Here is a 15,759-nt window from a genome sequence, read left to right on the forward strand (position 1 = left end):
GATTTTCGCGGATGAAAACAATTATGGATAGAAAGCATAAGGCAATATTTATTTAAAAGCAGTGTTAAGTATCAATCTTGCCACGATATAAATCTTCTAATGGGTCTATCCCACAGCACCACTTAACCTCTGTGCTGTTATTGCAGATCACGTTGAGCGTGTGTGCCCTGCTCGCGGTACTCCATCCAACGTAAGTAAAATACTGAACACCGTTAATGTGACCAAAAAGACGACCAAAGTCAGTGACAGGTGCCTTTGTACAGGCTATTCGAGATGAAATATAGCCGCACATAAGACATTCCTTGTAAAAAGTTCTGTTATAACAACGTTATATCATTAGCAACCACATATATTTTGCAATTGATTTGAACTTTAAAAGATTAACTCAAGCTTGAAAAATTGTTTTCGTGTTTTAGGACAACTCATGGCGTAAATAAACCAAAATCCATGTCGTTTCAGGTTGGCGACGTTTGGCGGCGGCGGCGGCGGCGGCGGCCATAAGGGCAAAGGCGGCGGCGGCGGCGGAGGAAGCTACTACAAAGTGATTGGCTCCTTCGGCGGCTACGACCACGGAGGCTACGGCCATGGTGGCTACGCCCCGATTCACGGCGGCTACGCCCCGATTCACGGCGGCTACGCCCCGAGCCACGGCGCCGGCTACGGCCTGGGCCACGGCGTCGGCTACGGCCTGGGCCACGTCACCTACGCCCCGACCCACGGCGTAGGCTACGGTCTGGGCCACGGCGCCGGGTACGGCCATGGCGGCTACGGCGGCCAGAAGGGCTACGGCGTTCAGAAGGGCTACCACACGGTCATCATTGAAGAGATCAAGGGCGGCCAGGGAGGTGGCAAGGGAGGCCACAAGGGAGGAAAGGGAGGAAAGGGCGGCGGATTTGGTGAGGGTCACGAGTTTGTCGGTCTGCTCCGCCCCAAGGTGCATCATTACCACAGCTATGGAGCTCCCATTGTAGCCGGATATGGACACGGTGGTGGATTCAGCGGTGGATATGGCGCTGGCCACGGAGTTGGATATGGTGGATTTCCCGTTGGACATGGCGGATTTGCCCCTGGATATGGTGGACATGTTGTGAGCCAGCCAATTGTGTATGGAGGCGACAGTTATGGTGTTTATTAGCCTCATAATTGGCAATCTGTGCGTTTGCTGATTGAGTCACATTGTTGCCGTTAATTGTTGGTGCTCATTGCTCATCACACTGTTAATGTTTATTTTGCCGTTATGCTGTTGAAGTGTCAGTGCGTCTCTGGAGTTTCAATGACAATACATGCCGTGAAATGAATCACGCTACGACCTTTATACCTAATGCAGGGTGATTATAAGCCGTTTTTACGACGGGCTGTCTGGCGAATGCACCTAATTTGACCAAATCTGCACCAGATCTCTTCTACAGCAAATATTTTCATATCATGAATTTATTTCAGTGTTTTAATTGATAATAATGTCTGATAATTTGACAAAGCAGGTATATAAGCAATTAGTGCAACCCTAGCTGATAGTTAGGTAGGAACTAAGAAACACAGTGAACCTAATCTGACCAAATATGTACCTAATTTGGCCACATTTGCATCTAATGTGCACCAAATGTGCACCAGATGGCCGTCATGAAAACAGCTATCGTCACAAATTAAGCAGGCGATGTTGTCAAAAAAATCAACTTAGATTCTGGTATTACGGGTTCTTGCATGTAATGCGTAGGCAATACCACAAAAATGGCACGTAAATACGACGAAAAGGCAAATTTTGTGTTGTCTTCTCGATTTTCATCCCAAACTGAGCTAAGTGCAAGCATATTCAATGACTGTGCTAAGGATTGGCATCCCTTGTTGGTTTATGCATAAATGTAATTGGTTTCGACCGATCCATGGGTGATTTATTGACAAATTGGACAGCAGAATCTATAATCTATGATCCTATTGGCTCCCTGACATGGTATATTCTACCTTAACATGATGCTACGGCTTTCATCATCGTTTAATTTTCGTGTTTATCAATTTGGCACATTTCCCTGAAAATTTCACGACAATGACCCAAATGACCTTTGACCTGTGACCTCTTCTCGAGACCATAGCAATGCGACGTGTCAGTGGACAGCGCACATTGTCGGCATGCGTTTCCGTACTTTTTGTGATTTGAAACGTGCGTACCAGTGAAATGAGAGGCATTTGTTCCATGGATTGTAATTGCTGTAAAGGTCACCCGAGCTGTGAAGGTCAGATCAAAGTCATTGATTGACCTTAGACTTCAACTTTGCTTTGTTACGTTTCGCTACTTTTCAGGTGCAAGAAGACACCATTTGTTTGTGAAACGTGCTTTCATGTTTTCAAAATGTCATAACAATGTCATGACAGATGACTTTCTCTTTCATTTCTCTCTCTCTCTCTCTCTCTCTCTCTCTCTCTCTCTCTCTCTCTCTCTCTCTCTCTCTCTCTCTCTCTCTCTCTCTCTCTCTCTCTCTCTCTCTCTCTCTCTCTCTCTCTCTCTCTCTCTATCTCTCTTCTCTCTCTCTCTCTCTCTCTCTCTCTCTCTCTCTCTCTCTCTCTCTCTCTCTCTCTCTCTCTCTCTCTCTCTCTCTCTCTCTCTCTCTCTCTCTCTCTCTCTCTCTCTCTCTCTTCTATCTTCGTATAACTACGTAATTGTTTTCCGCCTTATCCCGCATCGAGTGAGGAAGGTGTTAAACACCCCAATGCGGTTTTACGTAACTTTTTGCCTTCTCGAGGCTAAACCGTCTATCTTAGGTCAAATACATATGAGGGCTTATTCCAGAAAGAAAACGTTAGAAGAATCATCTAATGCGCTTTTCCGCGGTACTGAAGCTCTATTCCTTCATGATTTATGCGCCGATTTATGCATCAAAAATGTTTAAATAGGCAAAATTTGACCTTTGATGACCTCTGGTGACCTGACCTTTAACCTTTGACCTGACCTAAAAATGTCCAAAGTGCTCCTTTCAAGATTTTGATGCTCCTTCGAATGCCGCCTACTCCTTGTCGATACGTGGCCCAGGAGCCGAGTTAGACGGGGGTGTTCAAACGGGGAGCATTCATTCTGCCCAGGGTTCATAATGTCCAGGGTACGATATGCCCAGTGTCGAAATGGCCAGTGCCTTGAATGGGCCAGAGTTCATAATGTCCAGGGATTGCATGGTCCAAATGAGGCCAACTGGCCGCAGATGGGGTATATCCAAAGAGGCCAGGGTTCATAATGTCCAGGGCACGATGTGTCCAGTGTTCGAAATGGCCAGGGTTCATAATGTCCAGGATTGTCCAGCTTCGTGCAAAATATGATGTTTAATTCATGATGTATTCAAATCAGGTAAAACACAACAATAACAACATCGGCAGTGAACAGATATCTACTCCGCAAACAATAATACCTACACAAAAAAACCAACAGTTCACTACTTGTCAATCGTTGTGCTTGTTAGTAAGCACCGTAACTGTCGCCTCCATACACAATCGGCTGGCTCACAACATGCCCACCATAACCAGGGGCAAATCCACCATGTCCAACGGGAAATCCACCAGTGCCATATCCAGCGCCATATCCACCGTGTCCATATCCGGCTACAATGGGAGCTCCATAGCTGTGGTAATGATGCACCTTGGGGCGCAGCACGCCGATGAATTCGTAACCCTCACCGAATCCGCCACCCTTTCCTCCCTTTCCTCCCTTGTGGCCTCCCTTTCCACCGCCCTGGCCGCCCTTGATCTCTTCAATGATGACCGTGTGGTAGCCCTTCTGAACGCCGTAGCCCTTCTGGCCGCCGTAGCCGCCGTGGCCCAGGCCGTAGCCGCCATGGCCGTATCCGCCATATCCGTAGCCCTTGGCGTAGCCTCCCCCGCCGTGGCCGTAGGTGCCGTACGAGCTGATGACCCTGTAGCGACTCTTCTGGCCGCCGCCGCCCTTCTTGCCACCGCCGCCGCCTCCGAAGGTGCCCACACTGAAAGAGACGATCGAGATTACTGATGTGAACATGCATCGTGATGCGTCTTTTTCTCTCTTACCGGGATATTTTTACTAGCACGCCTATTGACATGCAGACTGTGGGACAACAAACATCTAAACACAAAGAATGCTACTAAAATTATAATCATATCGGTGGGAATAGATGCATGCACACTACCCGAATCACTACAGGTAAATTTTGTTCTCACTTCTCCATGAAAAGATGATGCCCTCCCATAAGTGGAGCTTCCCCAAGGAAGTTGGTGGGGCAAAAAGTCGTCAAACCTATAATGTCTGATTGTTAAGTTAGATAAAGTGCAACATTTAATTTTTTCATTACAGAGATCATATTTTGTACTACATAGACATTTCAAAGCTCCTCACTGCGAAAAGGTTGGTTTGCTAAGCAACAAAGTCCTATAAATCAGCGTAGGTTGGTGGGGCAAAACGTTTATTGGTGGGGCATGATGGCATGATGGGTGGGGCGGGTGGGGCACCCGCCCCAACAACTGAATAGGAATAGCTTCGCCCCTGCCCCCCCCCCCCGTCCCCCCGAAATACTATGTATGCTGACATATCTAAATGTTCGCTTAGTTTCGGGCTTTCCTGCCAAAAAAAAAATGACGCATTATTTACTTACGTTGGGTGGAGACAAGCCACGATAACGCAAAGGACCACGGCAATCTGAAACAAATTGGGCGAAAAAGATAAGACACGCAGTTGTATACCAATGCAATGAATGCATGCACGCATTTAAAGTGTTTTTTTTTTTCTCTCGCACGTAGTCGTATATTCATTCAGATTCATCATTCCAATCAATCTAATTTGCGTGGCCCGAACGTTCAAATATGTGCGTATAACTCAAAGCACGAACAGGCTTGGGGTAAATTTCGTTCTTGCTCGGTCGTGCGTATGCTAAGAAGCAGTTCACGGCGCTTATTCTCTGTCGCATGGGCGGGAGGCCACGTCATTGGCAAGGTAATGTCCACATGCCGATGCCTGAATAAATTTATTAGATGAATTTGAATGCATTTGACAAAGTAATTTTCTCGAGAAGAAAATCCGACCGAAATTGGACGCTTCCATGCGTCACTTTGGGTACGTCAAGCTCCCAAGCTGGCACCATAAGACGGCCAGTACAGTTAACTATATGCCCATTGAATACGGTCGCATCCAGCGACAAGACATCCAGTGCCGACTTCCAACATTCCAATACCGATTTCCAACATTTCGACAATGCCGAAATGTTGTTCGCACTGTTAGTTTAGCCAGCTCGCTTTAGGGCTCACAAAATCACACCACCCAACTCCGTGGGGCACTCTCGCTCAGACTACACTACACACTCCTGAAAAGCACACTTTCCACCACAGAGTTCGACTCGACTCTTCGCACCTTCATCGTGTCGCTTGCTGAACGGAATGCGGTGGCCCCAGACCTGGCGTTCCTCTTTTATACAGAGGTGCAGTGAAAACGTGTTAGATCTGAGATACAAGCTAGGACCACCGGTTCATCGCGACACTCGGCAGAGCCGGTCCGATCATCCAGTTGTGCCGTAATGTCACGCGGCTTCCTCAACAGGTACACGGAGGAGGAACTGGCAGGGGTACCGGTTGTTGTTGAGATGGGAAGTGACCTTGACCTGCTAGCGACTGAGACGTCAGCAGAGCCAATGAGACATATGACCCATTCACTTTTAAAAGGAATAAATGGCTCACTGGTGCGCTATGTGAAAATATATACATTTTCATTGTGAAGTATTTTCCCTGGACATTATATGCACATATATGGAATCGGTCATAGAATTCGAATCGGTTGATTCGGTATTAGGCATCAGTAGGCAATAGGCATATATCCGTATACCTAAGCCAGTTACGAGACAGATCGTCAACAGATAAATATCATCAGGAAACAGCGTTCAGAGGGAAACTACAACAGTGAGCCTACAACAGCGAGCTGAGAAACATCAATGCTTTTCTTCGACCTGACCTTATTGACCTGTGACGCCATTATTACACTCCGAAGTATTTCTTCTTCAAAGACATTTGAACGGACTGCAAAACCCCGTTCGTACGTGCAAAACAGTCCGGTAGTTTCGAAGCTCAGAAAAATGACCAAAGGACTTTCCCAGCTATGTTAACTATGAAGAGAAATTGCTTAATAGCGTTGTGATGCGTAGTATAATCTTACTTAGGTATATCTTCTATAAGAAGATTGGTAAAGTATTACCACGGAATATAGTCTATGACAGTCGTACAGTCGACAGTCGACTACGACTGTCGTAGACTATATATTCCGTGGTATCACAAAAATCTCTCGCTAATAACTGTTGACACCACCACAAATAAACCACTCGAGCAGCATTCCGACCTGCCATTCCCGGTACTTGTTTCTCCATTAGTCCGGTGCCCAGACGGACAGGTTTCTCGTGAGCTGTGAGTGTCTCACTTCTCACTCACTCAGTCTGCCAGTTAGACCGGATTTGGCCTGTTGTACGGCCTTGGAAGGGCACCGATGGAGCTGGAGGACGGCGAACCGGATAGATACGCCGTATACGGGGGTAGGCAGTACGGCCAGCTGATGAAAGAGACTGCAATAGATCCTGTTTCCACCGTCTACTAGCCTTGGCGGCATTATGGGCAGGGGGCGGACTGTCTATCGTGTCATGTGTGGCTTGCGAGAATCAATCCATCGTTTAGGTGCCGTTAACTTTTTTGTACTTAGTTATAGTGGAAGCTCACTGAATGAACATGAGGCTCACCGGATATAACATGCGTCATGAGATTAGTGCTCAGCATACGGTGGTCTAATTTGGTCACGGCTCATACAAAATAAAAAGTTTGCTTTCGTTTGGACAATCTTGATTTGGACATCTTTGATTTTACTTATCAGCATTTTGCCTTGTTCACAATTTAGGCTCTGGCCGCCGGCTTACAAATAAAATCACGCTCATTTTTTCTTTACGCACTGCTTGGTATATGCCTGAGATATCCTAAGGGTACCGAACTTGTAATTCGAATCTTTCAGGTTAAGGCCAGGGGCCGTATTCACGTCGGTTTCGTAAGTCGATTTTCTTTCGTAAGTATACTTTGGTATTCACGTCGATACTTCTTAACCCTCGCCGGCACAGGGGGGGGGGGTTGATGCAACCCCTAAGATTTTTCGCAAATAACTCGCGTAAAAATCGGCCGATCGCAACGAAACTTTCAACACCCTCGCATTGATCAATTTTACACCTACCCTGAAAATTTCATGACCCTGACCCAAATGACCTTTGACCTGTGACCTCTTTTCCAAGACCATGTTTGGCCGGAATCGCGATTCGGCGTTTGCCGGCTCGCATTAGCCGCGTGTTTGCAAGCTTTTCGTGGTTTCAAACGTTCAAACATGTGATTTGATGTTGCTCCCATACATTAGGGCGGGTGTAAGGGTCACCTGAAGGTCAGGTCAGGTCACTGACCTTTGGTGACCTCGGGTGACCTCGGCTCACTTTTTCGAGTTTTACATGTTTCTAGGCTAGTTTTTGGAGCTGAATTCGAATTAAGCAACCATTTGAGCATTTACGAAGTAGTTTTGGTGCCTTCGTAACATGTTACGAAGCTGTCAGAGGCGGTTGACATGTATTACGAATACCCGTCACAACCCCTACCGGTTCACCTGACCTGACCTAACCCGACCTGGTCCAAATGCCTAAAGACATCACCTCTGATCAAAACTAACACGATATTCGTGATCAGCACCCCGGAAAACCACATAGCAGCCACACTTTACGACTTTCTAACAGGTCCCGATTTTCGGGTCATTGCATTGACCGGGTTTTGTAAACGCACGTATCGAGGTAATTTTGTGTCGAATGCTAAACAGTGATTGGCGATTGGCGAATATATTCCATAAGTGTCAGACATTGAGTACTTTGAAGTCAATGTCAGCTAAAAAGATAACTGTTTCAAAAATTATGAATTGTTTGGAGATGCCTTGCATGGCAGTGGACTTGTGTGGCCTTTGGCGATGATAGTGTGTGGCCGTGGGGGGGGGGGGGTGAGGGGCGGGGAAGAGTTGTGACGAAATGATGATTGATGAAGTGATGAAATGGCGAAATGTTGTGTAATGTGGTGTATGCTTTATGCGTGCAATGTGTCGCTTTTTTGTGCCAAATTCACGCACAAAAGTTAGGGAGAAAAGCGGAAAGGTGGCACGCAGTTTGACAGACTGTGCAAATGTGCAACCAAGTATGGGGCCCAGTGACTCTTTCTTGTACTGCAAATTTATGTCTTTATGTCTTATGTCTAAAGCTAGGTGTTAACATGTTTTACGACGCATGTTGTCCGGCTGGTTTTCGTTATATAGGCTGGAGACTTCCAGTTTGCGGTTAACTCGCGTTTATTTTGGTGGCTAACTTCCTTACACGCGTGTAGCTGCCCACCAACTTTTACCCGGTGACTTCCATCCGCGGTTAACTGGTGGGTAGCTACACGCGTGTAAATATTTAAATGCCGACTTACACGCCAGTTTAAAGGGCTTCCCGATCAGCTGATCGGGATGCGGCGATCAGCTGGTCCAATGAACAAGTGCGTAATTCCGTTATTTATGGGGCCGGTGGCCCCCAATCAGCGTTTTTACACATGCAATGAGTACAGCCGTAACAATGGGATGTGGTGATGCATTAACCTAACCAGAACAGCGTTTGAAGCCGTGCCAATCAGCATCAATAATGCTAATCGCCTTGTGTTATTTCACTCCGTATGGCCGACCGCCGGTCTACTGCATGATCTTGCAACAGCCGTATCTCAGATTACTCGTCTGCCCTCGTCGGTTCGTCTCCGTCACCCCCCGTCCTCACCCCCGCCCCGTCACTTCACCGGTGAGGCGTCGTCGGTGTCCAATTCAATGCCACACAAAGGACGATTATCACCGAGTGATCAGTTTAATATGTGCGTGTCGCGGGGGTGGCTGACGTTCCAACGGCGCAGGATCCGGTTCACCACCAGTGCCCATTTGCTGCCGTTTAAACCGCTAATAGTTCTTTCTGGCCGTCCTTTTCATATCTCTCCAGAGCTGTGTCAGAGCTTTCTAGTCCCATTTTTCTACTGACCTTGCATTACAGGCTGTAACAATGTTCTTCCAAGACCGTTTTCGTTCTTCATTACTCCTTCCATCGTGTCGCTTATTTTCGATGACTTTTACTTCAGTCTTCATGACATCGGCTAACAAATGCATGTCTCTACTACTGAAATTTCTGCTCCTCTTCTTCCTGTCCATGGTTGTTGACCGGTCACTCGTATTGCTTCCACTGAGCTGGTCCTCGCCCCACTGACACGTAACGCGAAGTGCGACGACAGGGGCCCGACACTAGCTGGCTGGCTCGACGATCACATTATTGCGGATGCGATACGAATCCCATCTCACTATCCCGAATATTACGAAATAGCAGCTGGTGGCAAGGAGATAGGTGCGATGGAAATAGACTAATACCTCCGCATTTGAAAATTTGAGTCCTACATCCTCAATTCTGTCAACTCAAATATTGCTCTGATTACTCATGTATGACTTGTTGAAAACATCTGGATACTTGCAGTGATGAAATACGTAATTTGTAACCCCTCAACAAGCACAGAGGCCAGTTTAACCAACAGAAAAATAGACGCCTGGCGGATTTTTTTTTTTTTTGCCTGAAGACCGTTTCACATACGGAGTGTAAACGCGATAAGCACGTAAGCGGATAGGGCTTTACCGCTCTCGATCCGTATGTGAATCGGCCTTTAGGCGAAAAATTCCGCCAGGCGGCTATTTTTCTGTTGGTAAAACTGGCCTCAGTAGTCAGTACTATGAAAAGGTGACCTCAACTTCGTCTAATCTTAGCAGCCGAACGGCTAGGCCGAACTGGCTGAAAAGGCCAGAACTAGATTATTGCACTATTGTCTATCACTTGCACATAAAATTTGCACAGAAATAAACTTTTAAAACCCCCTAAGGACCAAAAAAAGCACCACCGAAAAGATACCCGCGAACTTAATACATGGGGTGGCTCGCGTGTAAGTTCCTTCGCTAACTTAGCGAACAAACTATTTACCCGCAGATGGAAGTCTCCGGGCAAAGTTACCCGCCGACTTAAACGCGAGATAAACGCCAACTTACCCGCAAACCACTTACACGCGACTTACCCGCGTGTGGAAGTCTCCAGCCATAGAAATTGATGAAAGTATTGCAGCAGAAAGACCATGCATTGCGACTGCGAGGAAAGTTGAGCTCTCACTCAAGCTCATGGATTTTCGATAACCGACTCTTATCCCCCATGAAGGCTTACGAAGCACAAATACTAAAACTGAAAACAGATGCATATTCCAGCCTACACAATCTAAGCGCAAGCTTTCACTGATGCCCTGAGCAGTGACGGGACTGTATCGACCGTCTGCCGACGGCTCATAATGCGGGCCCCGGTCCGCCGTTCTGCCGATCGCTCACAGTGCGGGCCCGGTCCGACCGTCTGCCGACGGCTCACAGTGCGGGCCCCATTCCGACGTTCTGCCGACCACCGCTCACAGTGCGGCCCCGGTCCGACGTTCTGCCGACCGCCGCTCACAGTGCGGCCCCGGTCCGACGTTCTGCCGACCGCCGCTCACAGTGCGGCCCCGGTCCGACGTTCTGCCGACCGCCGCTCACAGTGCGGCCCCGGTCCGACGTTCTGCCGATCGCTCACAGTGCGGCCCCGGTCCGACGTTCCGAGCCGGTCCGTGATGATAGCGGGCGTAGCCGGCGGTGTGCAACGCTCTCCGGCCGGCCGAGCACGAGCGGCCACATTCACTGCCGGACGGGTATTGCCGAACACTGTTACCCGCCCGGTCAGTCGGTCCTTCGTATATATAAGCCAAAGGTCGTCTGCAACTGGGCGTCAATCCGAGCGGCAACATGAAGACGGTGAGAGCTCCGCACTGCAGCCGCTGCCGAACGGCACGCCTCCTATCTGCATAGAACTTTACTTTGAATGAGCTTACGTTTTAAACTCATCGTATCCATGAACCAGTGAACATATTCGATAGTGATATTTTTCGTGGATATAATCATAGTTTAGTAAAGAAGTCAACATAGATTTAGAAACAATTATGCTGTAATAATGCTCCAAAGTCCCCTGAAGTGTCCTAGAAAAATATCATTCTTATGAATAGCCTTTATTTATACCAGAACTTTAGCTATATACTCGTTGCAATTGACCCCAGAAGAAAACCATTGCAGCTATTCATGTATCTTCCGCCATTCATGACCCGAGCGTCTTTGTCTTTTCAGATCACGCTGACCCTGTGCGTCCTTCTCATGGCTGTCCACTCCAGGTCAGTATTTACCTCGAAAGATCGAATCTCGGAATAGACGGTCATCTTTCGATTGCGGTCGATTGTGTTTTTTCACCCTGCTTCTAAACGAGTAGCTTCAGAAGCTGAAGTAACGATTATAGCTGCACCATGTTTATTTGGTGCACCTGCTTAACTTGTTTTCCTATTTCGCTTTGACATGGGAAGACCATCTGTCATCTTATTTGTTTCACGTTTCAGAGATTAATTATTGATACCGAATTGAGCTCATTAGCTGTATTCAACGATTACCTAACGGCAATTATCTTTTTGCAGTGTGGGCACCTTCGGAGGCGGCGGCGGTGGCAAGAAGGGTGGCGGCGGCCAGAAGAGTCGCTACAGGGTCATCAGCTCGTACGGCACCTACGGCCACGGCGGGGGAGGCTACGCCAAGGGCTACGGCTACGGCCAGGGCGGCGGCGGCGGCGGCTACGGCCAGAGCCACGGCGGCTACGGCGGCCAGAAGGGCTACGGCGTTCAGAAGGGCTACCACACGGTCATCATTGAAGAGATCGAAGGCGGACGCGGCGGTGGCAAGGGAGGAAAGGGAGGAAAGGGAGGAAAGGGCGGCGGCTTCGGTGAGGGTTACGAATTCATCGGCGTGCTGCGCCCCAAGGCTCACTACGGCAGCCAGATCGGCGGCGGATACGGACACGGTGGTGGATTCAGCGGTGGATACGGCGGCGGCTTCGGCCAGGGATTCCGTGGTGGATACGGCCGTGGATTCAGTGGTGGATACGGCCAGAGATTCGGCGGTGGATACTAGATCTACCACTGGTTCGTTTCCTTGTCGATTGGGAGCAAATTATAACGGGAAGTTTTGTTGTGCATACGATGGGTGCGTGCCACACTGCTATTAAGCACTGCCATCAGTACGGAAGTGTTTTGTGTTCTTTGTTGTGTGTGAATCGCCTAGTCAGCGCCGGCTCGTTTTGTTGTTGGATGAAGTTGTAACAGAGCATACTTGTTGATTGGTGTTATGCATGATCAACAAAAGTTTTGTTGAACTGCCGATGCGTGATGTTTTAACAATAAAACACAAAATATATCCCACATTTTTCCATCGTAGACGGATCGGCGGCTGCTAGAAAAAGAAAAAAAGAAAAGGAGAATAAAGAAGGGAGAGAGAGAGAGAGAGAGAGAGAGAGAGAGAGAGAGAGAGAGAGAGAGAGAGAGAGAGAGAGAGAGAGAGAGAGAGAGAGAGAGAGAGAGAGAGAGAGAGAGAGAGAGAGAGAGAGAGAGAGAGAGAGAGAGAGAGAGAGAGAGAGAGAGAGAGAGAGAGAGAGAGAGAGAGAGAGAGAGAGAGAGAGAGAGAGAGAGAGAGAGAGCAAATAAGAAAAGAATAAGATTCCCGCCTATGAAATGTGTATAGTTCTCGGACGACATAATTTTGTTTTTATATGCTTTTTTTGGTGCAACAGATTTATTTTCAAACATTGTTTATCTTGAAGATAATGTCTTCCATCATAAAACTAAGTCGACCTTATTGGAAATACGTGATGCAGGGTGTTGTATATATTTTGTATGTAATAACGCAGAAATCACGACAAAATATCAGTTCATGGCTCCAAGAAATGGCGCAGCAAAACGTTGAGTCTTCCCAATATGTAGAAATAGGGTCAATCTTCATGCAATATCGTCACTGGCTGCCCTAGCGTTCTAAAAGCTTCTTCGTACAATAAGTAAGGGATTAGGGGCACTATATCCTGCGCAGTTCTCCATGAACATGTACACACAAACCGTTGACTGTGAAGTGTGACGCGTATAGCCTCGTTTGGCTGCATCAGTCAGGATTAAAACGGCTAGTGATTCCGGACGGCGGATTACGGTTATAATCGGCCACGTCCAAGCTGGAGACGTATAAAGTGGTAGGCCGTCCGCCCATGGTCAGTTGCAAACAGTGCAGCAGCGAACACGGTAAGAACTGTTGTGGGAGCGCTTGAGCGTGGATAACTATTGTTACTGTGGATAATTATTCACTTCATTGCACGTCAACTTATTAATATTGCATTTTTGTAGGTACGTTTAGGCTCCGTGTCGGAATGGGTGCATACGTAGGCGCAAAATAAATGGAACACTTTCGCAAATGTTAACCCGAGCTCTCTACCTTTCAGATGACGAGGCTATTCTCGGTTTGTCTTCTGCTGGTCTTTAGCTTTGTGTAAGTACACATAGCAACTTATATCCGCGTATTATAACAGTCGATCCGTATTGTTGAGATGTGCACATGCTTTTGAAGCCGTTTCGTGCGTTTGTAAAACGTCAATGCATGAAACCCGTTGGTTATTTTTTTTCAGGAAGTCACAAATTAGACGAAATTCACGATTTAACTACTGAAATTGATATTTAGGTTTCTCACCATACGAGACAAAGACCCGGCGACCTCACCTAAATGACTGGCACTATTTTTTTTTTATTAAATACTCTATCTCCCTCTCTCTCTCTCTCTCTCTCTCTCTCTCTCTCTCTCTCTCTCTCTCTCTCTCTCTCTCTCTCTCTCTCGGTCTGTAAGGTCCTTTTCATCCCCATCTGCCTGCATCTGCAATATGGCACCGCCACCGACCCAACAATGACCGCCCTGCTCCTCTGCAGACTGAGCCCCGCTCTCGGCCGGCCCAGTCAGCGACACCGGCACGGTGCCGTGGTCAGTGACGCCAACGGCGGCGGACTGGGGCCGGACGGAGCCGACCCGGCTCTGTTCGGAGCCACCGGCGGCTTCCGAGGTGGCCAGGTGGGAGGATTTGCTGCCGACATTGCCGCAGGACATGTGGAACAGATCGGTGACGGCTACGGAGGACTGCTCGGTGGTGTAGATGGAGATGTGGTCGGAATTCCGTCCTCGATCTCCGGAAGGAGTTAAAATGAAACGAAGCAGCTGTGAGGGCTGAAGTGACTGGATGGTTGTGGTCTGTATTTATCGAATGTGTTTAGGAATGTGTATAGTGGTTTGTTGACATTTCTTAGCGCGGCATTAGTGAAACAATGCTTTATTGGAAAATAATATACGGCTTCCAAGTTCCGACTGATAAACTCGAAGAAATTTCACACGTTCAGATATCACATGAGATACGACGTTGCAATCCCGTTCCCAAGCCGTCACCCAGTTCACATCTAATCGGAAATTGATCGAGACATTTGGAGCGATTGCCAACACCGCTGCAGTCAGTTGCAAGTGCTACTGCGGCGCTCCCCACATTTCGCGTGGCGTCGGGAGAGACCCGAGCTACCCGGTGGGACTGTGCAGTCAGCTCCAGCCACGGACTGGCCAAACCGGCAGATCCAGCCGACCCAGAGAGCTGTAACACCGGGTCAACCGGACGGTCCGCGTGCGCCCCCAACCGCACGCGACAGAACGCCGCTCGGTGGAGAGGGGAGGGGCAATGTGGGGAGAGGTGTGGCCCTGCAACGACCTTGGTAATTGATAAGTACTATCTCCCGAGCTATTGATTTTAGAACAAAACTGGTAAAAGTGACTGATCTGTCGTAATTATGCATGCACGTGAATGAGATGGCAGCGAACCGTGTGTATAGGTACTTTCTTATGCATTACGCAATGCAGCGGTAATCCGTGGTCTGTCATAATGTTCCGACATGAGTTCTGTAACTGGCATTTTTGAAGGGTGAAGTGAGAGTAAAGATGATCTCGACCTGATGCCGCGGACTGGTGACGTGCGTGTGAGTGGCGAGAAATACCATGCGGTTGGAATAAACGTGTTTAACCCGCGCCCCACTGGGGTCTGTGTATAACACGCCCTACTGGGGGGGGGGGGGGCTATTCATAGCCCCCCCTCCTAACTCCGAAACTACTGGGCCGATCGTCAAAATTCAAACGGTGTCTGATAGCCCCGGAAAAACTGTCGAGCGAAACCTAATTTCATTGACCTCGAGGTCACCGATGACGTCACAGGTCAGGTCAAAGTAAAAATTATTAGCACTTTGGCTTGTTCACATTTTGGGCTCTGGCCGCCGTCTTACAAGGCAGATCAGGCTCATTTTTGGTTTCCACACTCGTGAACAGATGCTCTAGATACCTTGAGGGTACCAAACTTGTACTTTGATTTTCAGGTCAGGGTCAGGTCATCACAGGTCACGAAAATATTATATCATGCGTCGGTCACGTGACACATGTTTTATGGTCCATTTAGACCATAGATTTCGAATTTGATGTCGTCTGTGTCATTCGAGGTCATTTTGAGTCGAATTTAGCTTAGGTCAGGTCACTTTCAGGTCAAAAAAGGTCAAATTTTGAAGTTAAAATTTTTCAACAAAAAAGGTGTCTATTGGATGCAGTTTGAGCTCAGGAACACGATGGTGCCATTTATATTGATGTACGATGTCAAATACGTACTGAAAAAGTGATTTGAAAAATTAATAATTGTGAATTTTTTGCAATAATGCGTATAACTTGGCCATTTTTGAAGATATTTAGCTAAAACTTGCTAGAGTTAGTCATAA

At 47.7% G+C, this 15,759-nt stretch overlaps 4 protein-coding genes across 4 annotated transcripts; 3 read left to right on the plus strand and 1 right to left on the minus strand.

Annotated features, from left to right (window-relative positions):
- The first annotated feature begins 424 nt into the window (after positions 1–424).
- On the plus strand, positions 425–1,265 carry LOC122364911 (glycine-rich cell wall structural protein 1.8-like). Its single transcript, XM_043335720.1, has 2 exons — positions 425–429; positions 460–1,265. Exons 1-2 carry the CDS (start codon positions 425–427, stop codon positions 1,133–1,135), a joined length of 681 nt encoding a protein of 226 aa, XP_043191655.1. The 3' UTR covers positions 1,136–1,265.
- Positions 1,266–3,311: 2,046 nt separating this feature from the next.
- LOC122364931 (glycine-rich cell wall structural protein-like) lies at positions 3,312–5,403 on the minus strand. The gene is made up of 3 exons (XM_043335742.1): positions 5,357–5,403; positions 4,605–4,648; positions 3,312–3,959 (listed from the first exon to the last, which is right to left on the minus strand). Exons 1-3 carry the CDS (start codon positions 5,360–5,362, stop codon positions 3,440–3,442), a joined length of 570 nt encoding a protein of 189 aa, XP_043191677.1. The 5' UTR covers positions 5,363–5,403; the 3' UTR covers positions 3,312–3,439.
- Positions 5,404–9,988: 4,585 nt separating this feature from the next.
- Positions 9,989–12,352, plus strand: LOC122364926 (glycine-rich cell wall structural protein 2-like). The gene is made up of 3 exons (XM_043335737.1): positions 9,989–10,876; positions 11,243–11,286; positions 11,581–12,352. The coding sequence occupies exons 1-3, from the start codon at positions 10,868–10,870 to the stop codon at positions 12,068–12,070; spliced, it is 543 nt and encodes a 180-aa protein (XP_043191672.1). The 5' UTR covers positions 9,989–10,867; the 3' UTR covers positions 12,071–12,352.
- An 865-nt stretch (positions 12,353–13,217) lies between these two features.
- Positions 13,218–14,221, plus strand: LOC122364906. Its single transcript, XM_043335714.1, has 3 exons — positions 13,218–13,221; positions 13,419–13,465; positions 13,897–14,221. The coding sequence occupies exons 2-3, from the start codon at positions 13,419–13,421 to the stop codon at positions 14,162–14,164; spliced, it is 315 nt and encodes a 104-aa protein (XP_043191649.1). The 5' UTR covers positions 13,218–13,221; the 3' UTR covers positions 14,165–14,221.
- The last annotated feature ends 1,538 nt before the right edge of the window (positions 14,222–15,759 follow it).

This window comes from Amphibalanus amphitrite, unplaced genomic scaffold (assembly GCF_019059575.1).
Source record: "Amphibalanus amphitrite isolate SeventyFive unplaced genomic scaffold, NRLGWU_Aamphi_draft 000707F_arrow, whole genome shotgun sequence".
Classification (NCBI taxonomy): Eukaryota; Metazoa; Arthropoda; class Thecostraca; order Balanomorpha; family Balanidae; genus Amphibalanus; species Amphibalanus amphitrite.

Excerpts from the sequence above, each read along its gene's own strand:
- LOC122364926 (XM_043335737.1), top strand. Across the intron at positions 11,287-11,580 it reads CTCATGGCTGTCCACTCCAG|TGTGGGCACCTTCGGAGGCG; the intron begins GTCAGTATTTAC and ends ATCTTTTTGCAG.
- LOC122364906 (XM_043335714.1), top strand. The coding sequence starts at position 13,419 with ATGACGAGGCTATTCTCGGTTTGTCTTCTGCTGGTCTTTAGCTTTGT. Across the intron at positions 13,466-13,896 it reads CTGCTGGTCTTTAGCTTTGT|ACTGAGCCCCGCTCTCGGCC; the intron begins GTAAGTACACAT and ends GCTCCTCTGCAG.
- LOC122364931 (XM_043335742.1), bottom strand. Across the intron at positions 3,960-4,604 it reads GTGGCTTGTCTCCACCCAAC|TGTGGGCACCTTCGGAGGCG; the intron begins GTAAGTAAATAA and ends CGTCTCTTTCAG.